The following is a 27,857-nucleotide window of genomic DNA, read 5'->3' on the forward strand; positions in this document are numbered from 1 at the left end:
GCACTGCCACGGTGACTAGCACTGTCAGGAGATGCTGACAGCCCTTTGTGGAAGCAGACAGTGAAGGGGGAGAAGGCTCAGGAGGAGCTGGGGACCTGAGGCACAGTTCATGAAGTCCCTCTGCACCCTGAGGGTCCTTGTGCAGTTCAAGTCAGAGAAACGATCCCAGACTGGCTCGTGTGAAGAGGTAGAGATTTATTGAAATATAAACATTCGAGAACATGTAAGACAGAAAATAACCACGACATATACAGACACTTGCTGTGAGAGGAAATCTGAGGTATTTATTCACGGCCTAGGCTACCATGTGCTATCACATTTTTTTCTGGTTAGAATACATACAAGACATGGAAGGGGAGGATGCTGTCCTGGCCAACCACGTGGCCACATGGCCTTCAGGACTACGCCTGCAGGGGAAGCGCCACTTGGGCCAAAGCCCTAACGCTGGGCACACAAGGTACCCAGCTCTTGCATTTTCTGGCTAGAAGCCTGCTGCTGGCTTGAGGGCAGTGAGGGGCATTGAGAGGGACAGGTAGACAAGCTGCCGGAGGAAAGAGTATCTGATGACCAGAAAGTCTTGTAGCTCTGTCCCTGTCGCCCCTGGGTAGGAAGGGTCAATCCTTCATGACTAAATCCTGAGACACGCTGGCCAAACAGGCTTCTCACAGCACCTGAGCCCAGATGTCCTTTGCCCAACCCTACATGTGTCTTGTGGATAAGGCTTCTGAGGCCAGAAGAGGGTCAGACCCGTGTCAGAGCTCTGTGTGTGTGTGTGTGCGCGCGCTGCTGCTGAGTATGTGTGTCCAGGGCAGGGATAAGAGCCAGAGGTTAGCAGTGGTGTGCTTGCCAGGCTGAGGTATGTTTGTGCATTAGCTTTTCCCTTTCTTGTCCTGGACAGGACTGCTGGGCGTGCTGTGGTCTCCACTGCCACAGCCCCCCGTAGTCCTGGTGGGTATGAGTGACGATGCTGAGGCTTTATGTAACAGAGTGAGGCACACGGGATGAGAACAGACCCTGGGGTCGGGACCACCTTTCCTCTACCACAGTGGCCTGCTCCAGCTGCATGCCGACAGGACAAAGAGCTCTTAGCACCCCCTTATCCCTGAAGCTCAGCCTGTGTGCTCAGGCAGGGCACACAGCCATTTGCCTATGCCCCAAGGTGAGGAGGGTTCTAAGGGCAGGAAGATACTCTGTCCTGCCCTGACCGCTGGGGTGGGGGTGGGGGGTGGAAAGAACCAGTGTGGTTTCAGGATCCACCAGCAAGCATGGGCCCCTCCATCCCATCCTCCTGCTGTGGCGATCCCTGAGTCACCCTACCTGCTACACCTCCTGCCCAGGGCATGGGCAGGCTGGAGGGAGGTGGTGCAAACTGCACCTGCCTAGGGTGATCTGCTTTCATTTCTTTGGTGCTACAACAGCAACAATAAAAATTTAAAAATTAAAGTCAGCAAAACACATATTAAAAAAAATATTACAGAGATGCAAATACTTCCTGAAGAATCAAATATCAACAATTACAAATCTGAGGTATTTCAGTGAGCCTGACATTAGCATGTCTTGGGCTGGCGGGGCTAAAATGACCCCAAGAGACGACGTTAGGGGCCAGGGACCAGTGGTATCTTGGGAGAGTTGGCCAACAGAGGCAGGCAGGGAGCAGAGGCTTGGGGATCAGAATGGAGTCTTGTCAGATGGATATCAGGGAGGGCCTGGGTACCATGAGGACTTCTTCCTCTCCATACACAGAGGGGCCTTGAACCCAAAGCCCACCCTAACATGCTTTTTTTCTTAGAAACAACAAAAAAGGTATTCCAGGGCCCTGAGGAATGAATTTAAGACTTGGAGATGGGAGAGCCATGCCCACGGAATAAAGGAGGCCTGGGAAGACCCATCCCCATCCCATACTCAGCCGACAAGAGCGAGGAAGACAAGTTGCGTACTCCTAGGGCCCCAAATGGGATTTAAACACCGGGAACTGGGCAGACTAAGAGTCTGGTGACCCTGGGGTGAAGGCAGAAGGCAGCAGAAGGGAAATAAATTAAGGGGGAAGGGAAGTGAAAAGCCTCCAGCCCCATGTCGCCTTACAGATTGTCGATATACTCTGGGATGGGAGGTGGTTGGGGAACCCTGGGGAAGCGGGATGCCCAGATGCCCCACCCAGTTCTCCAAGACAATCCCTGATTGGACAACGCTACTCTGTCCTGCCCCCAGAATACAGCAGAGCCTGAATGGAGCTTGGCCAGATGGACATTTCCAGATTTAACATCTGGCCAGATGGTGTCTGATGCGGGCTCCACGAGGTGAGGTAAATTCTGTGCGTCAAGCTCCTTTTATCTTGGCAGGAGAGTAGGGAGTGGGTGCCAAGGGCTGCTCAGAGGGACCAGCTGGTGGGGGGCTCTGCATTAGGGGTGCCCCGGGATGAGGTAGGACTTGGCGAGCAGTGAGAACCACCGCTACTGCTGCTGCTGCTGCCAATGCTCTGGGGAGTAGAGCCCGCGATGAGGTGGACCACTGGTTTCTGGGCAAACAGCACACCTGGGGTGGGAGGAAAAGCAATACGGGCTGAGGAGGAAAGACCGTAGCTCAGTTCAATTAAACAGGGCATGACTGCTGGGCTAACCCTGTGTGTTTCACTCTCCTACCATGCCGGGTGTCAGTGGAAGCCCAGACAATTGTCCTGCCACCAAAGGTTCACACACTGCTGAAGGACAAACACGCAAACAGGGTCTTTGCTAAAATGCTCTGGGACAGGTGTCCCTCTGCTGTTGGGCACATCATAAGGGTTCTGGAGAGAGGAGAAGCACACACCAGAAAGGTCTCGGTGGTGAGTAGTGTCTAGATTGCTTGAAAGGGAAAAAGCAGTAAACTGAAGAGACAGTGGCTAGAGAACCCGAGACACAGCAGCAAGATGGGCTAGTCCACTGGTGCTGAAGAGGTGGGTCGGGCCTCGTACAGCTATGGGAACCCGTCTGGAGGCTCTGGAAGCTCTAAGCAGTAGAAGGACACCAAGACATTTGGAATTCAGGATATACAAGTTCCAGGATGCCTGCAGAGCAGGCCTGGCTGTGGCAGCAGGCACAGCTGTGCGAAGCAGCAGGCAGAAGGGAGCTGATGGAGGATAGTGGCCTTAAATCTCAAGACTACCCTTAGGTTCCTGGGTACCACATTCCAACAGAAAAAGCCTAGGGCGGACAGGGTCAAGACAGCTGAGCGGTTCATTTTCAGAGTGCTGGGAGCCTCAACTCCTGACCTTCCCTATCCTGGAAAGGAGGTTGCCCACTTCTTCCTCCCAAGATGACAGGAGGATGCTGAGGTCTGGCTATAGCCCCAAGTTTCTGTTCTCTTCAGGACTCAACCCAGCCCCACATGTCCCAAGCCACTTCATGAGTGGCACCAGGAGGGTACAAGAGACTGGCAAGCCACATTAGCATGGCTACTTCTAGGAATCTTTTCTTTTCCTGGCTGAACTTTGATGCTTATAGCTGGTGTCCTTGAAGGTGACCAGGAGCTATCCCTAAAGAAATGCTCTGGTTTGAAAGTAAGGTTTTGCTGGCCTGCATGTGAGTGCTCACCAGACAGCTGCCATACCTCATGCCTTGGGAAAACAGGCAGATGTCACCAGCTGGAGCTTGGAGCTCCCACTCACCAAACGGTGCTTAACAAGACTCAGCTGAGCTGATCCCCAGCCTGTCTCTAAACACATGAGCTGATCCCCGAGCCTGTCCCTAAACACATGAGCTGATCCCCGAGCCTGTCCCTAAACACATGGAACAGTCAGAGATTCAGGGGTAGGGTTTGTTGCCTTTGTGAATTCTATGTTGAACACCTCTGAGAGATCTTTCTGTTCATTACAGATGCAAACCTAACTACCCACCAAAATAGTGTAGGCAATTAGGTTACGAGCTCTGACTGAAAACTGGCAATGTCTGGGGTCAAGGCTGGCTTCTACAGCACTCAGATTCACTGCTGGTGGGTTTCATTTGTTTTTGACAGGGTCTCATTCTGTAGTATGGGGGTGGGGGAAGAGGAAGAGAAAGAGAGAGGGAGAGAAAGGTGAGGGAAGAGGAGGATTTGCCATGAAAAGAGGGTTGGATAGACACCCTGGAATACACCTGGAGCAGAGGGCTAGACCAATACTAAAATGCACGGATCCTGGGGCTTTTGGCTGGGAGGTAGTTAGATCAGCTTAGAGGAATGGAACAGATTAGTAACTGCTCGGCTACTGTGCTGTAAAGCTTATCAAATAAATCTTACAGTCTCGTTTATTTAGGAGATAGCTGGGGTAAAGAAAAATTATCACTTTTAAAATTATTGTAACAATAGAATGAATTCTAGGACAGCCAGGGCTACACAGAGAAACCCTGTCTTGACAACCCCCACCTCACTCCCCTTCCTGGCACCAAACCACTGAAAAAGAAAAAGACATGGAACAATAGACCATTTAATGAGGTTTTTTTTTTTTTTTCCCAGTCAGGGATAGGATTCTTATTCTCTGTCACTGTAGAAGACAGGTCATACTATCAATCTGTGTATATCAATCTGTGTACCTATGGTCCAGGGTCTCTTTACCTTAGGAATACTAAGTCACTATAAAAAGACATGCCCACGTCACCCACGCGCAGGCTCCAGAGGCCTACCTGTGTAGGTGGTGCCGTCAATATCCACAGACATATTGATGCTCCCGATATTGCTTGTGGTCAGGTTCAGTGCTGCAGCTGAAGGCTCTGCTCTGTCTTCTGTGGAATCAGACAGAAAGCAGACACGGTCAAGTTCCCTGCCATCATCTGGTGCTGCTTAGTCAAGCTCATCTGTGTCTAACACTGTGTCTACTATCTCTGCCTCTACCACCTCTGATCATGGGTCCTGCAGTAAAGCCAGGCTAACCAACTTTTTGTCAATTCAATCCCCTGACTCCCAGAGTGAAGGGACAGCAGGCCAACCCTAATGGAGTACCCACTACAGTGAAGTAATCTGAAGAGCAGCCCTGGCCTCAGACTGCCCCGTGCACCTGAACTGTGAGGATCTCAGGGAGAAGGATCTTTTGCCTCTGGCACCTAGCCCTTCCTGCCCCCTGGGGAGGCTGGCACATGTGACTTCCCTCTCCAGAGTCAAGCACTCTTCCATGTGAGTTACCTTTTCTACTGGCCTCTAAATGGTTCCCTCTGCCTAGGGGTCTGAGGGCTCCTCCCACACTGCCTCCCTTCTCCACACACAACTGCCCATGTTTGCTTGACAGAGAACTACAGCAACAATGGCATAGAAAGGGGGCTTGAAGGGGAGTGTGGGGAGGAAAATGAGGGGCATGAGATGTGTGTTTTGAGAAGATGGAAAGTAGAAAAATGAGGAGGGGAAAGGCAAAAGTGTCACAGGTTCTGCTAAATTTGCACTGCCTACTTCTTATTCCTGAGGCTATTGGTGGCTCCACTATTTCTCAGGAATGACAGACCGGATGACAACTTACATCCGGTAAGGTTCTGGGGTGGATGCAAACCTTGTAATTTAGACAGATCAAAAGGCTAGGCAGGCTGGGGGAGCACAGCATCTGTGCCTGAAGCAACTTCTGACTTAGAACACACTACAGTGGTGCGGTCTCAGCAGGCAGACACCTCCAGTGGCTCCCCTCTGGCTCTGGAGTCTTCTAGGGCAGTGAAGGCGATGGGAAGGAGGACTGGAGAGGACGCTTCCCAAGCCAGGAGGTCAGGAGGTACCTACTGCCACTGAGTGGAGCTGGGGTGTGACAGGCAGTATGAAGGGAAGGTGGCGTGATACCCTGATGCTTACCCCTGCCGTTGATTCTGATCTTCATGGGGAGCTGTCGCGCCATGCTGAAGAGGTTGCGCTGGAAAGCCTGCTGCACCAGGCGCTGCTCCTCCTCCGACAACCTCGATGCCTTCTTCTCAGGGGGCTCCCCTGATTCCAGACGCTCTCGGAGCTGCTCCAGTGTGCCAGTCCGGTTGCCAGCCTGCTGGCCTGCCAAAGTCCCTGACACAGCCAGGCGATTTGGCACAGGCACTGGGACTCCATCACCTGGGAAGGAATCGGAGCTAGATCAACCCACTCTGACTTACGCCTTCACCACAATGCCCATCTTGGGCAAAGGAAAACGGGGCTTCCTCTCTCTATCCCTTCCCTCCTTCAAAGGCCCTACTCACCTTTCCTGAGAGTAGATGTTGGGGGTATCCGAGGGCTACTGGCATTGGTGCCACTGCTGGAGCCAAGCCCAAGGATGGAGAAGCGGATCTTGGGGGGCGAGAGAAGGGCAGGGGCCCCGGCAGAGGCAGCACTAGCAGCAGCGGCGGCGGCAGCAGCAGCAGCGGCAGCAGCAGCAGGAGAATAGCCAAAGAGGGAGGAGCTGTAGCTGGGCCTCCGACCCTCCCTACGGTTGCCGTCGATGGCTGCCTGTAGTTCAGCTGGAGAGCTCAAGGCTTTCTTCTCACACTCGTAGGCATAGAGATACTTCATGTACCTGCAGAGAAGGAGGGAGGAGGGCTCCAGAACACTGGCACCGTGTTCTCTAGTGACGCCCAGTCATACACACTGCTTGAATCTGAAGCATCAGTCATAAAGAGAACCTTAAAGCCTTAGCTGACATCTTCCCTCTGGACTCAAACCTCTGGAATATTGTTAGGGAAACGAGGCCTGTGTTTCACCGTGCCTTCTTTGCTCCTTCTGATTCGGTTAGGCCGGTGTCCCTGCTGTATCGGACCTAGGAGGCCTGCCTTCTCTGTGTGCATCATCATCTGTTCATGGGGCCACTCTCTCTCAACAACGCTGACATTCTGGTTATAGCTGTCTATTTCTACTACAATAGTCCTGATGGGTGAAAGCACTGTGTTTTTACATTCACTTGGTTTGTGTGTATTTGTGTCCACGTGTCCATGCATATAACATGCCACAGTCCTGGCATGGAGGTCAGAGAACAACTTGTAGGAGTCCTCTTCTACAGTGTCAGTTGGTCCAAGGGGCTGAATATGGATAGTCAGGCTTGGCGCCAGGCATCCACCCGCTGAGCCATCTTTCTGGCCCCCAAAACCTTACCACCTCTCAACAAGACCAAAGCATGCTACCTGAAGACACACCAATTGTTCATTCACAGAGCAACTAGAACACTCCAGAAAAATACTCGCCACTCCGGCTTTTGTTCTACATGGCTACTCTCAGATTTACTGTTTCTGTCAACCCTCGTAACTAGTTAATCAGTGGCCAAACAGGTCAGCAACCAGTGATGCTGGACTGACCTGAGGCTTAAGGATAGGGTGAGAGGGTGGGCCACTTGGGTAGTTATACTCTCTAAAGAACATAGCTTAGACAGACAGAGCCTAAGTCTGAATTTCAGGCCCTCTTGCCCAGTGTGGAGTGACTAAATTGATCAGGCTTAGTCTTCGTAGAAATCTATAAGATGGGACAGCATTTACTGGCCAGGACGGACTATGAGGTTTAAGTCACACAGAACAGTAAAATGCTGGCATCCAGGAGCCAAGGTGAGGGCAGCTTTTCAGGTCTGAGGGATTCCTCTCAAAGGCCCCTCATTCCCTTCCTCACGTAGGAACCCCCAATGCTGCCTGGCTCCCTCCTCAGCCCTGGCACTCACTGGGTCCGGAGGGTGAAGGCAGCGCTGGTGATGGAGGTGGGCAGGTTCAGGCCTTTGGTGATCTCCCTCCAGATCTTCTTGTTGATGATCTCCACCAGGCCCCCCTTCTCAGTGACCAGTTTGTAGAGCATGTACAGGTCCAGGATCTGCTTGGCCATGATGGGGATCCGATTGATTGGGGTGCCTGTGATTGTCCGACAAGACAAAAGGCTGGGTCAGTCGAGCTGAGCAAGAAGACATCAAATCTCTGCGTACTCATCATTAGCAGGAGGGGCACAATGCTTGTGAATTTCAGAAGTGTGATCTGATCCCAGAGGCCCTAGATCTGACAGCAACTAGACTCACTGTCCAGTCTCTCTGGAATAAGGCAGGCAGGCCCGACATAGCGGGTTTGTTGTCAGAAGTATAATCTCAGATAATTTCTAATAGTTTGGCAATTTACACTCCTGGAGCCTTTCGAGCCAGCTTCTGCCCAGGCTCTGTTAGAGCATCCACCTGCCTACATCCCTGCTGGTGTGAGAGCGGATGAACATGCTCCTGTGTAGACTGCCTGCCTTTTCTCCCGAGACAGGATGGAGAGACATGTTTTCTTTTTCTCTTATGACTAGCCAAGTCAAAGAAAGTAGCTACTGGACATAAAGGTCTCCCAGGGAATAAAAAGCCACTCAACAATTCTTTCCCCACTCACTAATCACTCCACCCTCCCCCCGGCCTCTTAAAGAAGGAGGGTCAGAGCAGCTTCCGCCTACTGGCCCAGAGGGGAAGTGAGAGGAGCCAGGGACTTGATTAGGAAACCTGGCACTGGGCAGGAAGGGCTACTAATGAGCACCGGGGGACAGGAGGGAGGGAGGGGCCCAGGTCCTTTCACGGGAGGCTGGGATGCTCGTCAGGAGGCGTGATGGATGACTGTCATTTGGCAGCTCGGGATTAATGATCTGGAGGTCAGAGGAGAGAATTCCACAGGGAAGGGTCAGCATCCGGGGCAGAGAATGAGACTTGTTGCCTTTTGATGGCAAACTCTTACTGTACTCGGCTCTGCTCCGGCCCCACCCCTTCCCTGCCCCCATCTTACTGAGTTGCCTCTGGATGGCAAGCCAGCCTGAATAGAAGCTATTCCTGTCTGTCCAACGCTGCTGCTTTATCCCTCAGCTGAACATGTTGGGGGGAGGGGTGGGAGGAGGAGGGATACAGGATCTAGCTAAGTTGACCAGGCTGGCTTCAGTCTCCCAAGTGCTAGCCTTCTGAGATGTGACAACACATCCAGTTCCTCAGCTGTTTCACAAGATAATCCAAGCAGGAGAATGGAGTGAAGGGCTCCCTCCCTTAAAAATAATCTTATGCAGGGGCTGAAAAGATGGCTCAGCAGTTAAGAGTTCTGTTCTTCCAGAGGACCCGGATTTGAATCCCAGCATCCACATGGAGGTTCACAACCATCTACAACTCTAGTCCCCCAACCATCTCCTGTCCTCTTCTGGCCTCTGTGAGAAGCACCGTGTACATGGTACACAGACACACACAGCAAAACACACAAAATATATGGGCGTGGTGGCACATGCTTATAATCCAGGCACCTGGGAAGGAGAATCAGGCAGATTTCTATGATCTGTGAGTTCAAGGCCAGCATGGTATACATAGAGTTCCAGTCCATTCAGGGTTACATGTTAAGATCCTGTCTCAAAAAAAAAAAAGACTCTGTATTTGCATGTGTAAAGTTTTTGTGTATGTGCATACGGAGGCCAGAGGACAATTGTGTGTGCCATCCCCAGGGATGCCTCTACCACGTCCCCACTCCTGAAGAGAAAGCAGTGCAAACACCGCTATGGGGGACTGCCCTCACCTTTGTCCTGATCAGCTGTTTTCTGAGCCCTTTGACAAATGGTCATGGAGTTAGGTTTAAAAATACACAGGTGACCCAAAGACAATGACATATGCTTCTAACACCAGGTACTGAGAAACATGTGACAAGAGACTCTCAAGTTCAAGCCTAGTGTCTGCTTCATAGACCACTGTGTATAAATAAAAAGATAACGGAAACCCAAACAAATTATAACAGAAGAGACCAGACCAATGACTTACATTCCAGGTTGACCATTGTTTTTCTGTGCTGCTCTGAATAATGAACCCATTCTTACCACGACAAAATGCCTAAGATAGTGGAGTTGTGCTTAGGGTTGGCGCCATCTTCTTTTGGAGGCCCATCCTCCAGAAGCTTCCAAGGCGTCTTCACATGGGTGACTTGTCCACTTCCAAGTCAGAGACGTGCGCGAGTACCTCACCTTCGCTTCCTTAACTTGCTCCACGCCTCCTCTCTTCCTCTGTCCCGCCCTCCACCCAGCAACACCACAGTCCTTACAAGTTAAGAGGAGTTTCTGGATCAGCCCTGGCTGTTCTCATCAGCCACTCTCGGGCTGTTAGCAAGTTCCTCTGCCTCTTCCTCTGAGGTACCCCTCACAAGCACCTTTCCTTTTTGGTCTGGGCCACCAACCTATGTCAAGTCATTGGCTCACCTGTGGCAGCCTGGATTTACACCTATGACGTGTACACCGCAGCCAGATCACCTTCTACTTTTACTAGGTATTTCACTTACTTATTTAAAAGCCCACAAGCCTCACTGCTTATCCCACCAGACACGACTAGGTCACGTGACCCGCATTCATGAATGCTCCATGAAAAACGCTCTGTTTCCAGTTGATCCCAGCCACTCTGGTCAGCCAAGCCTCCTCCACATCGCCCTCGAGCCAAGCTCCCTTTTGCCTCTCCTCCCTCTCCTCAGATCTGGAGTGCTTGTCTCCATCCAGTTCTGTCTGTTCTCCAGCTCTAACTACTCCAGTTCACACAGACTCTTTCCCTCTCAGGAGTTCTGGGATACCCTTCCCAACTCAGCAAACCATGCTCATTGCTTCTCATCTGTCCACACGCTTTCCCAGAACTGTCAGCTCTGTAAAAGCAGGACTACTTTTCCTCCATGCACTAATAACTCTTGTGGCTAAATTGCTGTTATCCCAGCACTTGGGAAGTGGAGGCAGGAGGATCTGGAGTTCATTTTCTACTACCTAGGCTAGCCTGGGCTACATGAAGACCACTCAATTAGACCCATCACTAGCTTTGAATGTCTAATGGTGACAGTCCTGAACACTGTCCTTTCTCAAGTTCTGTCATAGATAGTTCTGATCACAGCTACTACTGAAGAGCCTGGCGAACAGAAACTTAGACTGAGCAAGCTCCCAGTCGGAGGCTACTGAAGAGTGGATGCGGAGGATGGGTCTTGGCAAGCCAGAGCAACTGTCACTCCATTGTGGGAGGAGTGGGAAGGGAGAGTACAGTCAGAGAGAAGGATGTGGATTACACAGGTCACCTGGAGCTGAGCATTTAACCTGCATAGCAAGGCTTACCAGCCAGAGACACACTGTTCTTCAGCAGGTCTGTGGAGAACGAGATACCCTTCAGATCATCATCTCTGAATGGCATGATTTTCTTTTGGACTACTTCAATAGTAATACAACTTCCAAAAGAAAGAATGCATTCTACCTTTTGAAATGGTCATTAATTTATCTGGAGACAAGCCAGGTGTACAAGACAAAGGGGCCAGGCTGTTTATCCTGGTTTTGTTTTTGTTGTTGGTTTTTTGAGCCAGGGCTGTTCTGAAACTCAGTCTACAGACCAGGCTGGCCTTGAACCCACAGAGATCCACCTGCCTCTGCTTCTTGAGTGCTGGGATTAAAGGCATTTGCCACCACCACCTGGCTTATCCTGTTTTCTGACTGAAAATGAGGAGTGGACACAAACCACGACAGATGCTACTGCCTCTGCAGGCAGTTTCTCAGAAAGAATTTCCATGTTCACTTGAAGTAGTCACTAGGCTAGGCTCTGGACGCTGGAGGTCTATAGAAGCAAACAGTACAGCAGATGTAGGAACTGTGACCTATCGTCAGGGAAGGCCCAGGTACAAGTCTGGGAACGTCTAAGGGAAGAAAACCAGATCAGAGAAGGTAAGAAAGGCCAGAGCAGTATTTGAAGTCAAGGCTGTACCTTCACCAGGAACCTTACCAGCTCTGTACAAGGAGAGCAGACATGGCTGACAACATCTATTCACATCAGAGACTGCAGCCGTGTGCACAGGGAAGCCAGGGTTCTGCTTCACTTCACTCTGTGGCCTCCCATGCTCAGGCACCCTGGGTTCCAGAGGAAATTCCTAGTACCACAAGAGGACTGGTACTGTCTGTCTGGTTTGAGGCTAGCCCTCCGTTAAAGAGTGTTAAGCTGGCTCCCAGAGCAGGCTGGCTCCTGAGCACCCTCAGATACACGGTATGCTTTTCTTACATTATCCAGATAAACCAGACTCAAACATCTGCCTTGCCTTGGGTTTTCCTGACAGACAGGAGAACCAACTGGAATCCTCAGGCTGGTCTCTCGGCAGTTCGCTCTGCACTGAGTGGACCTGGAAGCTGTTTGTCCAAAGGAGATGCTACTATGAAGACAGAGGAAGTCTGTTAGGGTACTGTGCTGGTATCAGGGTGGGTGTACACATGGGAGACTGTGGCTTCTTACTGTAAGTGTGGGGGAGGGCTTGGTTTTAGGAACTGTATGAATTAATGAATTAGGGACTAATACTGGCAAATGACCTTGAAAATAGATGACTGGGAATCTTCTCTTTTGAAGGACCACTATGAGGCTTAAGATCTAGGCTATGAAGCTCAAATCCATAACCAACGGCAGCATCTCCAGACTTCTGGAGAAGGGGAAAGGGGCTCTGGCTGTTCTCTAGGCTTTGTTAGATCCTCCTCTGTGGCAAGTAGGTTCTTTGCTTGAGAGGGCCATGCAAGAGTAACTGCAGAGCTGCAGCAAGGATGCAACCAACACCCATGGTAAAAAAAACTCTTGTGGGCCTCTGTGTGGGCCCTGCAGGAGAGGATCTCTACACCAAGAGGGAAGGGGTTGTGTGTGTTGGGGGGGGTGGGGGAGGACTGACAGGGAAGCCTGCAGACTGTCAGTCACTGCTATCAAAGCAAGAGCTAGGATTGAGGGTAATTAATCATGCTCACTCTGACAGGAATCCATGGCCTTATCTGTACCCCAAGAAATGCCACCGGTCTCTAGTTCCCTCCTCAATAAAGGAGACTGACAGTTGCAACAAAGAGGGCCCTTATCAGATTTCAGCCAGGGAGCCTGAGGCAGCCCCAGGGACAATGTAAAAAGGCTTTTATGAGGGCTAGGGACCCAAGCAAAGCCTCTGAGACTCCGGGGGCTTTAACCCTTGTTGGTGGAGATGCTGCTGGACACTAGCACTAACAGGCTAGAGCTGTCATCAAAAGCTTCCAAGGTGGATGTGACTAGGTGGAAGCTGCTTCCCAGCCTGGAAGCCTCTGTATCTATCACTCAGGTGACACAGACATAGCCAGAGCAGGAGGTAAGGCGAAAGCAACAACTGCCTCTGCCTCTGGACACAAAGATGGCCGTCTAGGAGAATGACCTGCTCCAATGAAGACCAGCAACAATCTGGTCAAAGAGACTCAAAGGGTGCTTTCTGCCAGGGATAGGGGAGTGTGAGTGCCTAGGACCTAGGAGGTGGCCCTGCCAGGGACTTTTGCTGCTTTTTTACTGGCTTTAAAAAAGGTCATTAATCATGGCCATAGCTCAAATGAAACTATCAACGAGGAGTCTGGAAGAATTAAAATCCACGTTAGACCTGGGAATGTGTGCAGGCAGGCAGGCAGGCTGACACCCTCACCATCCCTCTGTATAGTTATCCTTAGCCTGCTCCTCAGGCACAGGAAGGGAACTAGCTGGTGATTTCTTCCCCTGACTTGTTTATGTAGAACTTATCTCCCAACAGGAGCCTGAGTAGCAGTGTCTGGCAGGCGGCAGCAGTCTGCGCCATGGGGTTCCACAAGGCAAAAAAAAAAAAAAAAAAAAAAAAAAAAAGAGGCATGCCAATATCACGTTCTTAGAAAGACAAGGATACTTAAGCCCTCTGCCTCCAACTGCATGCAATATGGACATGTAACTTACATGTGACGTAGTCCACTAATTTGACTAGACAGAGGGTTTTCCACAAGCACGGGTGGAATTAACCCTCAGGTCAGAATATGAAACACTTCCAGTGTCAGAACACTCCCTCGAAGCCCTTCCCTCCCCGTAACAGTCACCCTCTCACCCGACACCAGGGCTGGAGGGGTCTGTCATTCTGATGTGTGATTTCTTGAACTTTATAAAACTGAAGTCATCCGTAACATAATCTTTGTGTCTGGCTTTTGCTCCACATTAGGTCTGTGAGAACTGACCTGGGTGTGCCAGCCTCGGCTCATTCTCCAGCCTCGGCTCATTCTCCAGCCTCGGCTCATCCTCCAGCCTCGGCTCATCCTCCAGGATGTGTGTATGAATGTATGCTATAGATCTTGTCCTCTGATGGAGACAAGATTCATCGTTCCCATTTTCAGTCATCAGCAATGAGTAAGACTCTGGTGGCTCACAACCAGGAAGCTAATTCTAAATATGCCTTTTTTTGATACTCCAGCCTGGGTTTGCTTTAGGTGATCTTACATTCTGCTATGGTTAATAATGAAGTCTTGACTATGACCACACCTCCTCTTACTTTACAGCAGAGTGCCGGCTCAGCATGCACAATCCCCTACGTTCAAAGGTTAACAGAGAGTTTGAAGGAGGTAGGCTGTGGTCCTCCTCCTGTTTGCTTGTTAGTGGATCATGTCTTGCCAAAGTTCAGAGTACTATTCTAAGGATAGTAGTCAGGCCAGGACACACATGGCTATCTGTTTCCTCTGCCATCTGTGGTAAGAGCCTCCTAGATCCTCACCTAATGGAGAAGTGGGCCAAACCTCAGCCCAGTCTTTCCATAGGCCAGCCCTTAAGATACTGACTCACACTGCAACAGAGGGACGGAATAGCATGAATAACTTAATTACTGTGCGCTGGTCCACTTATGTAAGATTCTGAAGGGGAAAGTAGGTGAATTTCATAAAATCGAGGAATTCAAAATAACTGTACATTAAAAAAAAAAACCCAACAGACTCCCTTTTCCATTATTGTGGATAGCTGGGTGGTTACAGGGTATTACATGACAATTAGAGATGGAAGGAAGAAAAATTGTGTACTCAACAGCAGCAGCTGGATCACCTGGGGGAGAGAAAAGGCTCTAACTCAGACAAAGACTAGCCCTGAGACAGATTTGCATTTCAAGCTCTCACTCCAAACCCATTTCATCTGACAAACATCCTAGTCTCTGGGCACAGAGTATTTACCACACCATACCCAGAGCGCAGGAGAAACCACCTCCACCAAAAGGCAAAGCAATATATGTCAGGACCACTTCCTCGCCTGAGATGGATAGATAAGCGCACAACAGAAGGAAAAACACTCAGATTGCACTTTGAGGCAGACCAAGCCCTTTTCCCACAGTAAATTCTTTGTATATGCACATCAAAAACAGATCTAACAATCCACTGGGGGAAACCAGGGGCAGTTTGTAGCCTCACAGAACTGGCGGGAGGGCAGACCTTTAAGTAAGGTCTTCCTTGTGACCATGCAGTGGCTTACCCTGGCATTGTGAAGGGTGGGGGCAGGGATGCAGAGCCAAAAAGAATAACTTGCTAGAGGGTACTCTGGGTGTTTTTCCTACGTCCACTGCCTTATCCTGCCTCAGCAAATAGCAGCCTTCTTCCCACTGCTGAGCTGTCACATCTGTCTTTCCAAGGGACACAGCTGGCCTAGAGATGAGGATTTCCCCTTGTAAGCAAAGCTTTACTCTGTTAAGCAAATCCTCTGCTATACAGAGGCCAGTGGGGTGGGTACCCTATGCTACAGGAGGGACAGGGCTTGCAAGGGTCTCTAAAACCAGACCAAGCCAGCGCAAGGCTGCTGCTGTTAGGAACAGTCTCTCACAGCAGTGCACGCAGAAGGAGGAGTGGTGGCCGAAGCCTGAGATCAGTGCTGGGTCTGCTCTCTGCCTAGGAGAGTCTCCTAACCTCGGGGCTGACTCCTCACTGTCACATCTTAACGTTTGCTCTTTCCACCTGAGCTGGAACTCTTGGTAGGAAAAGATCACTCAATAGACTGAAAATGTTCTGCAAAGTATCTGGGATAATATTAAAGATAACTGTAAAATCACAGCAGCAGCAGCAGCAGCAGATCGTCCTATTTAATGAGCTTGCACTTCTGTTTTTCCTCTCAGGGAAAGAGCTTTTCTTCCTCACTACTGATGGAATGAAAATGCAACTACCTATACATGGCCCCTGCTTACCAGACTACAAATCGGCCCCTCCCTTTGGGCATTGGAAAACCAACTGTATAAGGGAACGGAAGCTCAGACACTACCCACAGTGAGTTAAATTAGCACACAATTGTATTTACACGTGTTTGGCTTTATTTTTTGCAACACACACACACACACCCTGAATATATGTGCAGCTAAAACCAGTACCAGAGCTCTAAAACTAAGCCTCATTCCGAGAACAATGTTCTCAGAAAAGATCTGGATGCAACACAATGTGTGTAACTCAGGTTGGCTTCAGTCTGCAAAAGAAGGTGTTATTTAGCAAGAAGAGGGAAGGAACATTTGGTCGTAGAGACTCTCGGGGTGTTTTTGTAGAATTATTTTCCTAGAGACTGGCTAACAGGGCTTCTCTTCTTGTTGTTTCTCCCCAGGGGTAGACAGTCTGCAGGGAGCTTTAGCAGAGGGAACATGGAGGTGGAACACAGAAAGTTCCAGACTGACTGAGAGAAACTTCAACATCTCACATATAAGGAGGGTGTGGTCAAGGAGAGGGCTTTGCTCAAGATGGTGGAGAAGGATGGGTGCTCGCTTGGCTTTGCACAATCCACAGCCTTTTCCGTCTCCAAGGGCCTCATTTCCTTAGGCCAGCAGGAGCTCAGCCCACTGTGATCTTAGGCTAGTCTACTGGCAGACTGACCTATCGGGTGGGGAGGGGCCACCAGGGTGCAAGTAACTGAGTTCAGCCTAGAAACCAAAGGCCAAAGGCTGAAAGGCCCATCTGTTGCAGTTAATTCACCCAAATGTGTTAACAGGCGGGAGACAGCACAAAGGAGCTGTTACAACCTGTGTCCTTCCCACACGAAGGCTGGTTTATCACCTGCAGCTGCAGTCATTTGGGGAGGCCTGCTGTGTACAGCCTCTCTCAGAGCCCTGTCCACTTCCTCTGAGGTGCCTGCTATAAGGAAGCTGCCCTGGCTGGCTCCCAGCCCAGGTGGACACCACCAGGACTTTTTTTTTTTTTTTTTTTTGGTTTTTTGAGACAGGGTTTCTTTGTGTAGTTCTGGCTGTCCTGGAACTCACTCTGTAGACCAGGCTGGCCTTGAACTCAGAAATCCTCCTGCCTCTGCCTCCCAGGTGCTGGGATTAAAGGCGTGCGCCACCACCGCCCGGCTAGCCAGGACTTTTAAATTCAGGTTTGTACAGTAGATCCTGTGGACCTGACTGCTTATCCTTCGAATGTGCTGGGGGCGGGCAGAAGCTGATCTGCTGCAGAGATCTCAACTAAGGAGCCCGACACCTTGACTAACAAATAACAGACAGCTTGTGTCACACAATCAAAGATGTAACCTGCTTCCCAGGTCACCAGAACTACACTCTAACCTAGGCTAGGAGCTGACAGTGCTCCAGGAAGGAGGTCCTGGGTCTGCCTTGGCGGGGTCTCTGTGCTCCAGCACAGGGTGGGCTCCTAGAGCTCGACACACTACCTGACAAAGCCAATCCTAGAACCAGGTAATATGATTCCCATGGAGGTCATTTTTGTTTGTTTTGTTTGTTTGTTTTTTTCTGCACTGAAAACTTTCTACTTACTCTTTTCCATGACAAGACAGTAGCTCTTTCTAGAGGATAATTTGTCCCTGCAGGCTATTTACAATATCTACAGGCAGGACTTCTTTGAGACTTCTCGTAGTACAGGCTGGCTTCCAACACACCATGTAGCTGAGGCTGGCCTTGAACTCTAATCCTCCTGCTTCTACCTCCCAAGTGGAGAGATTACAGGTATATGCCCTACACGTGGCTTGTAGAGACATTCCTGGTTATCATTACTGAGCACTGCTATTGGCATTTACTGGGAAGAGGCCATCCTATTGCTAACACTCTATAGTGCACAAGTTTACTTCCATAACAAAAGGATAATCCAGTCCCTAAAGTCAACAGCTGCTAAGGCCAAGAAAATTTGCCTTAGAGTAGTAAGTAGCAAGCTCCGTTATGTTTCCTCTCTTGGGGCGGGCCCAGGACAGCAGGGCCACGGCCCTAAACTACAGTTCTGTTACAGAACATAAGCCGCTCTACAACAGTCCAGGCAGCTTAGCCACCAGCAGGGCAAGCCGGAGTCGGGAGAACCAACAAGATGCAGACAGCAAACACCCTGAGCACCGACCTGTCTGGCTGCAGAGATAGGGGTGTGACAAAGTGACTATCCTTCAGGAGACACAGGAGGACAGAGTCACCCGTCCTCACTCATGACTAGGCTGATCTAGCTTACATTTTCTTTTTACGATCCTTCTGGGAAGAAGGGAAAACAATGAAGTAGAAAAAATAAAGCAGGGGCCTCGGACTGAAGCCTCGAGGACTGAAGCCTGTACTGCTATGGCAGCCCCCGAGACAGGAGCAGCGCCTGGCTTTGCACCAGCTGGGCTGGAGGAGCTTGTAAATAATTAAAAGGCAATTGGAAGGCGAGACCAAAGTATTAAGTGGATTTCTCTCTCTTAGGGCAAAGAGAGTCTCCCTGCTGCCAGTCACATTATCTTTCGGGGCTGTATTTTTGTTTTTTACTTACACACACTGGCTCCAGATAACTGCTGGAGGAGTAAACTAATTAGAGCTGCTTATACTGCTCTGCTAGGCTCAGAGACAGAGGAACAAAGCCTCCAACCTGTCTATTGCCTTTTAAAGCAAACCAGCAGTGATAACTCACTAGCATGAAGGCATAAGGCTTTTGAAAAAAGGAGGAGGAAAAAAGGAGAAGGGGTGGAGAGTAAGGGGTGGGGAGAAAAAGAGAGAGAGAGAGAAAGAGAGAGAACAGGAGTGGTAGCTCAGCCTACAACAACAACAACACCCTTCCGAGATCTTTAGTTACTGACAGACCTCAAGGGATGTGTGATCAGGTATTAGCAGGGTCCTAGGGAAGGGTCTGGTGGGACCCAGTGGCTATATCCTGAGGGAGATGAAGGTGGAGCTACATAACCTGCTATGTGTCTCCTCATAGAGCAGCTGAAGTCCTGGCCATGCTTCCTGAGGTCTGACCTCGCTGGCGAACCCACTGCTGACAGGATATAAAGCCAGGAAGCTGAGTCACTGGGCTTAAGACTCAGTCACGACATGGTCCAGAGTGGAGCCAGCTATTGGGGTCAGGGCAGAGGGGGAGCAGGACAAAGACTGAGCTGTTGGGAATGGGTATCTATATCCTGGACAGCTAGCCTACAGGAATATTCCAACCATGTCAGAGAGATCCAGTAGGTGATGCTGGCCACTCCTCTTCATGGAACATTTCAGGGTCTCCAGAACAACCCCAGGGGTTTCCTGTGTTTTTACTTACCTTTCTCAGTTCACACCGGACTAACTACACCAACAGTACATGGCACATCTGATTTAAATGAAATCTGAGGCAGCTGTAAAGTTGCAATAAAAACATTTGGATTTAAAACGTCTCCAGAGACCAATTAATTAGAAGACGGACAAAAATAAGGCAGGACCACACCCGTCTTTTGCTAAGGTCCTCTCTGTTTTCCTTCAGTCTGGGCGCCGATGATTTAAATGACTCTCAAGACAGCAGGACGGTAACAGTGACACAGTAGCCACCACACTCACCTCTCTTCTGCATGAAGATGAAGAGGTCATCCAGAAACTCTTTCCTTTCAGGGTCACCGTCCAGTTCATACAGCTGCAGGTTAGACCCCAAGGAAAAAGACACAATGAAAGATGGCATCTCCCTCCAGGGGCCATCCCAGAGCTCCTCTAGGTGTCTGAGTAAATGTGCCACTCACATGGGGATGTGGGGGTAAGACAGCCCACTGCAGAGCTGCTTCTATCTTTAGCTCAAGATATTACAGACCTTGGCAAAGTCTCGAGAGATCTCTCTCCCTCGGCTTCCATCTGCGTCGTCACTCCAGGCCAAAGCCCCATTCTGCAGGAGACAAGACACAGCAGTGACAGGGAGTGAGTGGGATCGTGTGAGTGGAAAGGTGAGACCTTCATTCAGGGAGCTACAACTACCCTCAGCACCTCCGCTCGCCTGCCTCCCACTAGAAACTAGGCTTAGGGCCTAGTTAGGACCCTCCACTACCCTTTGAGAACCTCCTGTTTTGCTTTTGAGGATCGTTTCAAAATATGGCGTGTGGCTGGGTCTGTGGGTGGGTTTCAAAGAACTCTTCTCCCTGTGTTGATGGATACTGGTTCATGCCCGATAATGCTGAGCAGGACACAGGCCTACAGTCCTAAGAACCCCCATCCCAGCTGACGTCCTAGACACTCTCATTCTGAGACACAGTCACTGAGCAGCGGTGTGAAGACGCTCAGTTCAGTTCCCAGCACTGCACTGCGTGGTCAAAGGGTGAGTGAGTGGGGCAGAGAGCCACAAGCTGTGGTCTCTCAGCACAGCTTCCCTTCAGCCCCGGGCCTGGTGAAGGCGCACACCTTTAATCCCAGCACTTGGGAGGCAGAGGCAGGCGGATTTCTGAGTTCGAGGCCAGCCTGGTTCACAGAGTGAGTTCCAGGACAGCCAGGGCTACACAGAGAAACCCTGTCTCAAGAAAAATAAAATAAAATAAAATAAAATAAAATAAAATAAAATACAAAACAAAACAACAAGCAAAAAAACAGCCACGCTTCGGTTAGATCAGAGCAATGCCATTCAGCTGAGCGGGGAAAGGGGAAGTCTTCATGTCACTTATTCACCCAGGTGGTTTGCTCCTCTTCTGTAGGAACCCACCCTACACCCCAGCTACACTGACAACTCCAGAAGCAGTGTCTCTCTGCTGCTACTTCATAATTGCAGTCTTCTGGAATTTTGTCGTCTTCATCAGAAAGGAAATGTTCCTTGATAGGAAATCAATTGTCCTCATCTTCCCTGTACCCCAGCACGACACCGAGCTGCCTGCTGCATTATCAATCTGCTATTTGAACTAAAAATCTCTTCAACAAATACACAAGTGCATAGACCACAGGGATGGCCCAGCTGCCTCTGTGCGGTGGCAAGTACAGAATGTCCCAATGTCCTTCTCCCAGTCCTGGTAGATGCACACAGTGAGGTAAGGCTGACAGAGAAGTGACCCCTTGTCAGTTGAAATGAAACAGGCTACATCAAATTGTTTTCCTGCTTATCTCGTCAGCGATGTGTGTAAGGAAGTGCTTGCTCAGGGACAGCACACGGCAGGCCCAGAGGGAGACACTGGGACCAGTGTCCTTCCAAGCCAATGACTGAGCAGAAGGATTGTGGGGTTTGGTTTTTTTTTTTCTTTCTGTTGTTAAATTCAACCCCATACTGTAATTATAGTCACCAGAAATCTAGTATCATCTGGTGGCAACCAGCACAATGAATAATCAAGATGAATTACGTCTGTCAGGTCAGCAAAGCCAGACAGTTACATCTGAACCCCTTTCAAAGGGTTTCAGTAGGTTGCCCTAATGCCCAATGATTTTGTTTAGCCAGTAATTCCTGCTGGAAAGTCAATTATCCTGGGAGCTCCTATTGGCTGAAAGACATTTAATGGGGGATCACTGTGCTTCTGTTATGTCAGCTGTTTACTGTGGCAGCTCAATTTCCAACTCTGCAGCTAGAGATCTGAGGCTGATGCTCACAGGAGAATTCTTTATCAGTCCCCAAGATGAAAACACTGGGTTTTTGCTAATTACAGTAACTTGCAGGCATTCCGAAGGGGCTCGGGAACTGTGTCACACTCAGTTGGAGGAAAAGGAACTAATCCACAACCTTCAATGAGTGGGGCTTTCAGCCGTGGGGGAGGGGTGTGAGAACAAGCACACCAGTGTGGCCACCTTAGGGCTATGTGTGAAAATAAACACCCAAGTGCCAGCAGAGCTCCACCGACAGCAAAGAGAAGAACAGAATGCTGGGGGTGAGGAGGGGGTGGGGAAGGGTAGGAGAGGGGCTGGCATCCACCAGGTCTCCACCACTTTCTCCAACTCTACCCCAAGTGCAAGGAATTCTAAGCACTGACTATAGCCACTTAGCAGGAAACAGCTTAGAATGTGCTTGGCCGAGGGAGGAGTCAGCTACAGGGGTTCAGGGGAGGGGAGGAGAAGGAAGAATTGTGAACAACACCATAAAGTGCACGCCAATGTTTGCTATAGTGACAGGGTTTTAACCGGAAACGTCTCTAACCCAGTGACAACAGAGAACACTGGCCACAGGACAGAAATGACACGCTGAACTTTATTATTATTAATGTTTAAATGCAAGGCCAAAAGAGTGTCTGGATGTGAGTCTTCCTTCTCCTGTTCCAAGGCAAAGATAGCCCTCCTTTTTTGGGGGGAGGGGTTCAAGGCAGGGTTTTTCTCTGTGTAAACCTAACCGTTTTGGAACTTGCTCTGTAGACCAGGCTGGCCTCAAACTCAGAGGTCTGTCTCCCAGGTGCTGGGATTACTAGAGTGTGCCCCACTACCCAGCAATAGCCCATTTCTTAGTTTACTATGCAGACATTTCTCATAGTATTATTTTACCATGAGGCAGCTAACTTTACTTAGCTTTACAGGGTTGTTTTTTGTTTGTTTGTTTTTTAGCTATAGTGAGACGAATCCTACATCCTACCTGCCACATCACAGTCCAGCTGGGATGACAGTTTCTTCATGAAGCCTGTCAGTTTCCCTTCTGGACTTATCACCTCATATTCTGGTCATCTGTGCCCCTTCATCTCAAATCTTAAGCATCTTGAGGGTATCCTCAGCCCCCCAGCACAGAGACAGCACTGATACCTGTTCAGAGACATGCTCGGTTTCCCTGGGACTCACTGTCTCCTCTCTCACCCCTTCTGCCTGCAATGAAAGGGCTGATTACAGTTCTTTTCTCTGTTTACAGTTCCGAATGGATGCTATAAATGAATGCTGTAAGTATCTCACTTATGCAACTCAAGTTTTCTTGACCTAACTAAAGAGTTACCAGCCCTAAGGTAACTTTTCTTAGACATCAGTGTGGCTGACAGACTGCAGTAGTGGGAAACAATATGGAAAAGTAGAAGCAGACAGAGAATGGGTAAAACACATGCCAAGAGTCACCTCAACCTCTGTGTTACGAGGGGCCTGTAAGGAGAAGAGCCACTGCCTGCCAGCAACAGGCTTTGAAGCCAGGGCCACAGGCAGCGGTATTACAGAGCCCAGAACTGGGGTTAAGGGGAAGGAAGGGTAGATGTCAACAGTAGCCAGTGGTTACTTATTGCCATTTATAGCCTCTTCAGCCTCCTCTTACTTCAGAAATCCCTTTTAACATCTTTTGATCTCACCAGGAGCTCACAGGAAACTAACTGACAGTTTGTCTCCAAATACCCACCAAAGACTAGTTCTAGCTGCCATAGCCACATTCAACTCACTTCCCCCAGGGATCCAGACTATTTTGCCTTTAAACGCCTTCCTTCAAAAAGGTAGTGAAAGAAGACGGGGTGGAGAGAAAGGGGAGCATCTGCCAGAGTGTAAGGCACCTTAGATGATTTTTCCTACTTAATCCTCCATATGGAAATAGTCTGAGTTGGAGAAAACATGGGCCAGAGAACTGAAAAGCCACTTGCCGTGGGTCTCACAGCTCCTGACTGGGTTGCATAATGTGCTCTGCACAGGGGGATTAAAGGGGCAGAGAGAAGTCTGTCTACAGAATGGCCAAACGGTGGCCTGAGGGGTCCACTAATGAGAGAATCTTCTATTCCTGATTCTTCTCACTGGCTTCATCTGCTGATTTCAGCCAAATGAAAATAGGCCTTTCTTGTCCTACGAGATTTATTTATTTATTTATTTATTTATGGTTTTTCGAGACAGGGTTTCTCTGTGTAGCCCTGGCTGTCCTGGAACTCACTCTGTAGACCAGGCTGGCCTTGAACTCAGAAATCAGCCTGCCTCTGCCTCCCAAGTGCTGGGATTAGAGGCATGTGCCATCACTGCCTGGCTACCCTAGGAATTATTAAGGGACACCAAAAGGGGAAACCTTTACCTCTACCTCCAAAACAGACCGTCTATTCTAGGATGACCCACTTTCCCACAGGGAGAAAGGAGATCAGGAGGAAGGGAAGTGGAGGAAGAGAGAGGAGATTACATTTCTGAAGGGACCAGAGGAATGTTGACACTTAAAACTGTAACATGCACATCTAAAAGTTTCAGAATAAAATAAGTCACTCTTAAATGACTGCTATTCAAAATTAAAACACTGAACCCCTAATTTCTCAGTCCTAGCAGATCAACGAAGCAGAGGAAAGTGCAAAGATTGCTCTCTGAAAATCTAAAAAGCTGCCTGTGGAAGAGGAGCCAGGCTCTGAGTCCTAGCCGGCAACACTGCAGCAGCTGGGCAGAACTGGCCAGGGAGAGCTCCGCTCTAGAAAAAAGGCCTTCTTCTAACAGAACTGCATGGCCAGGGAGAAAGCCTTCTTAGGAAGCAAGCAGATGCTTGGTTTCGGACGACTATCTATCTGGAATCTCACAGTGTGGAATCCCACACAAGGTGGGGTGGGACCATGTGGCTTTACTTTTTCTCTTTTGGGAAGCAAAAACGTGATGATAAATTCAATCAGTCCAGATTTCCTTGAGAACGCACCAGGTAAGGCAAGCTGCCGAGGAACAGCTTTCCAAAACAAAAGTGGTCCCCACCACCAGGAGGATTTCCGAGAGTCAGAAAACAAGATGACATAGCCAGGCTACAAATACCCAACCACCAAGTGCTTGGGAGGTAGAAGGTTGAGGCTCAGAGCTGGAGGTTAGAGTGGCCTGGAGGAATATGGGCTGAGGGAGATTTATAGTTCAAATGAGCATGGGTAGGGATAAACAAGGCATGTTTTGGCAGGAGGATGTAAGTATGTCAAGTCTAGTGTTTAAAGTGGAAACAGGCTGTGAAATGCCTTGAATACCAGGAGGAAGTGTAAACTCTGAGCTGTGAGCAGGGGGGAGGCAGCAGAGCATTTCTGAAATGAAAAGAAGATGAAGTCAACAGACTGCATAGCTCTAACAAACTACTTTTGTTGGAAAAATAGTCTATACATATGGATGTAGAGACACCTAACGGAGCTAGCGAGTGCTGTGGGTGTCTTTCACTTTGCAGGTTTTTTCCTGTTATAGTCATTCATACACGAACTTCTGATCTCCTAGGCTATGCTAGACTTTCTGAGAGGTTCTCAGGGGAAGAAACGGAAGACAGATCGAAGCCTCCAGTTTAACTGGTGAAGCTTAGTGGAGGGAGATAATTTTAAATACTATGTGTGCTAAGGATATAGCCTAATGGTAGTGCTCACTCCTGGTTCGATTCCCCACACTGTGGGAGGAAACAAAATAAATTCCACTTATGTCTATGAGTTTTTAAAAAGGCTGTTTTTTAAATTTTATTTTATGTGTATGGGTATTTTGCCTATACATATGTCTGTGCATCACACACATGCCTGGTATCCCTGGAGGCCACAAAAGACTGTCATATACCCTGGAACTGGTTGTTAGCTACCATGTGGGTGCTGGGAATCAAACTCTGGTCTATGGAGAGCAGCCAGTGTTACTAACTGTCACATCCAGGGCTCCAGCTCTTCGATGGTTTCCTTAAGCATTGTTTTATTTTTATTTTTTTTCTACATTACCTTTTTTGCTTTTTTTGAAACAGGGTCTTACCAATTATAGCCTGGCTTGGAATGTGCTATGTAGGCCAGGCTGGCCTCGAATCCATAAAACATCTGTCAGTCTCTGCCTCCAAAGTGCTGGGATTAAAGGCATGTACCATTACATCCAGACCTGCATTAACTTTTAAAAGTTATTTTTAAGTAATTTTTATCTTATGTGTATGTGTGTATTTGTGTGCACCATCTGCATGCAGGAGCCCTGGGAGCTGAGAAGAGGGCAGCAGAACCCCTAGAACTGGAGTTACAGGTGGCACTAAGCCATGTGGGTGCTGGGAAGCCAGTGCTCTTAACCATTGACCCATTTCACTAGTCCCTACATTAACTTCTGACCTACTGTATATTCCCTGTCCCTCACCCTAGTGATGAAGACCAGTACTTGGATAGCACTGAAGGGACAGAGTAGCCCACCACAGAAGCAATTCCTTTACACTAGCTAGTCTTTCAGGCAAAAGAACAGTCCGACTCTTCATTTATTAAATATCTTTTTAATGCCCCCAGTGGTGATTTAAAGTGCCAATATAGTGTCTATATAAATAATGATGGGTGGGTGGCCTTGCCAACTGAGAACCTGGGTTGGGTGGGGGTTGGGCAGCAGAACCAGGGGGAAATGACTCTTTTAAAGAACACGCAACTCCAACTCAGAGAATCAGTTGGATTGGGCTGAGAGAATGAAAGAGAGGATGATTGAATTCTTAAGGGAGAGAAGTATGCTCCTGTGCAAACAGAGAGAAGCCAGGCAGGGGATCAAGCAGGAAGCCTTTGAGCACTAATGAAAACAGGCCACTGTCTAGGGGATGGGGTGACAATACCAGTCCCACAGCTAGGAAGAAAGCCAGGTTAGAGAAGCAGAAGCTGGAGGCTTTACTATTGCCCAGTGGGGAAAAAGGTCTAATATTAGCAAAGGCCTCCGGACCCAAGAAGGCTTGGCTTTTGTTTTCCCTTGGACTGGGGGTGGCAGGAATAACCCCAGCAGACCACGCCTCTAAGACCTCAGGAGCCAGCCCTGCATTCCTCAGAGCCTGACTTTAAAGCAGTTAAGTATCGAGGCTATTTTAGGATTACTCCTTGACCACCTGGAATATCTTATTAGAGCACAGCTCAGATGTCGGAGGCAATTTTAGTTCCCATCCCTCACTTCTCAAGGCAAAAATTAACCCTTTCCCTAGGGTTAAGCACAGGGTGAAGCTATCACTAACTCTTCACTAACTCCTCTCTACATTCTGACACCTTTAAGAAATGTCATTAGGGAAAGAAAGGACAGAAGGAAGAAGGAAAAAAGGAAAGAACGAAGAAAAACTTTCCTTAAACACCTTTGTGCAAACTAGTAACTCCTGCATCTAGAAAATTCTCTGAAACAACGCAATGGTAATGTACTCCCTTGTCTATTCTCTATAATCTGGAAGATATGGGCCCCAAAGGCAAGGATCTAGGCAAATTCCTAGGAACTGACTCTCAAAGTAGTCATTAGCAAAATCACCAGGCTTCAAAGGTGCTGATCTCAAGCTCCTGGGTGCCAATGAATTGTTCTGAGATACAGTCCCTATCTGAAGTATTGAGGCTGAGTATGGCTGGTCGGTCTTTCTTTCTTTCTTTCTCTTTCTCTCTCTCTCTCTCTCTCTTTCTTTCTTTCTTTTTTCTTCTCTTCTCTCCTCCCCTCCCCTCCCCCCTCTATAATAAGCATACATAACTACTTTTGTCCAGATCCATGGCTCAATATTCTATGTGCCATATATGTGACAGCTTTACTGATGACCTGGCTGGTGATGTGATGTTAAAAATCTATTTCCTAGGGATTAGCATGAAGAAAACCACTCCTGATCGGCCCACTTTAACTGACTGCAGGAGAAGGGAAGGGGCAGGGCTACAGGGGACTCCTAAGGGAAGGGGAGCCCCAGGAAGTAAAACAGATACTGTTGGAAGGACACAGGCAGATAAGATCAGGATTACTGCTCTTAACTAAAGCACTCCGGCCCTGGGAGTGCTGGAATTATAACTATCAGATGCTCACCTTCCGCTGTCAGGTAATGTCAGCAGGAACCAGAAAGAGCTTGCCCACCTCCTAAGCCACAGAAGATCATTCAAACTCAGTGGCTTGGAAAAAGAGCCAAGTGACACTTTTTCTGACTAAGCAGCAGAAAGGGGGGCAGGGTGAGAAAAAGAGAGGACATGGTCCTACACTCTCATCTAGGCCAAAATCACATCACACAACCAAGCACACTGGCCAGAAAGGAGGTGTCCTCATGAAACAAGGAGGAACAGAAAAACAAGAAGTCGGTGCTGAGACGACCGGACACCAGGCAGCTCCTCTCTGTGGAACCCAGGACTACAGCCCTTCCCAACAAACTGCTATTCAGAGCTGCAGAGCTGGTGAGGACAGCTAGGATGTAAGAGGGAAAAGGTTAGGAGCCTGGCCAGCCACTGCTCAGCATGTGGTACAAGGGCACAATTTAAA

The 27,857-nt window shown here is 49.1% G+C and overlaps 1 protein-coding gene across 1 annotated transcript in view; it reads right to left on the bottom strand.

Annotated features, from left to right (window-relative positions):
• Positions 1-175: 175 nt before the first annotated feature.
• Arid3b (AT-rich interaction domain 3B) overlaps positions 176-27,857 on the bottom strand; it is a 47,664-nt gene continuing 19,982 nt past the window's right edge. Inside the window, exons 3-9 of the mRNA XM_028774552.1 lie at positions 19,648-19,719; positions 19,404-19,476; positions 7,589-7,772; positions 6,150-6,463; positions 5,779-6,024; positions 4,635-4,733; positions 176-2,532 (exon numbers count right to left, since the gene is read on the bottom strand). Coding sequence (XP_028630385.1) covers positions 2,369-2,532; positions 4,635-4,733; positions 5,779-6,024; positions 6,150-6,463; positions 7,589-7,772; positions 19,404-19,476; positions 19,648-19,719 — 1,152 coding nt within the window. The 3' untranslated portion in view covers positions 176-2,368. The remainder of the gene's footprint in view (positions 2,533-4,634; positions 4,734-5,778; positions 6,025-6,149; positions 6,464-7,588; positions 7,773-19,403; positions 19,477-19,647; positions 19,720-27,857) is intronic.

Source organism: Grammomys surdaster, unplaced genomic scaffold (genome assembly GCF_004785775.1).
Source record: "Grammomys surdaster isolate TR1022 unplaced genomic scaffold, NIH_TR_1.0 241, whole genome shotgun sequence".
NCBI classification, from domain to species: Eukaryota; Metazoa; Chordata; class Mammalia; order Rodentia; family Muridae; genus Grammomys; species Grammomys surdaster.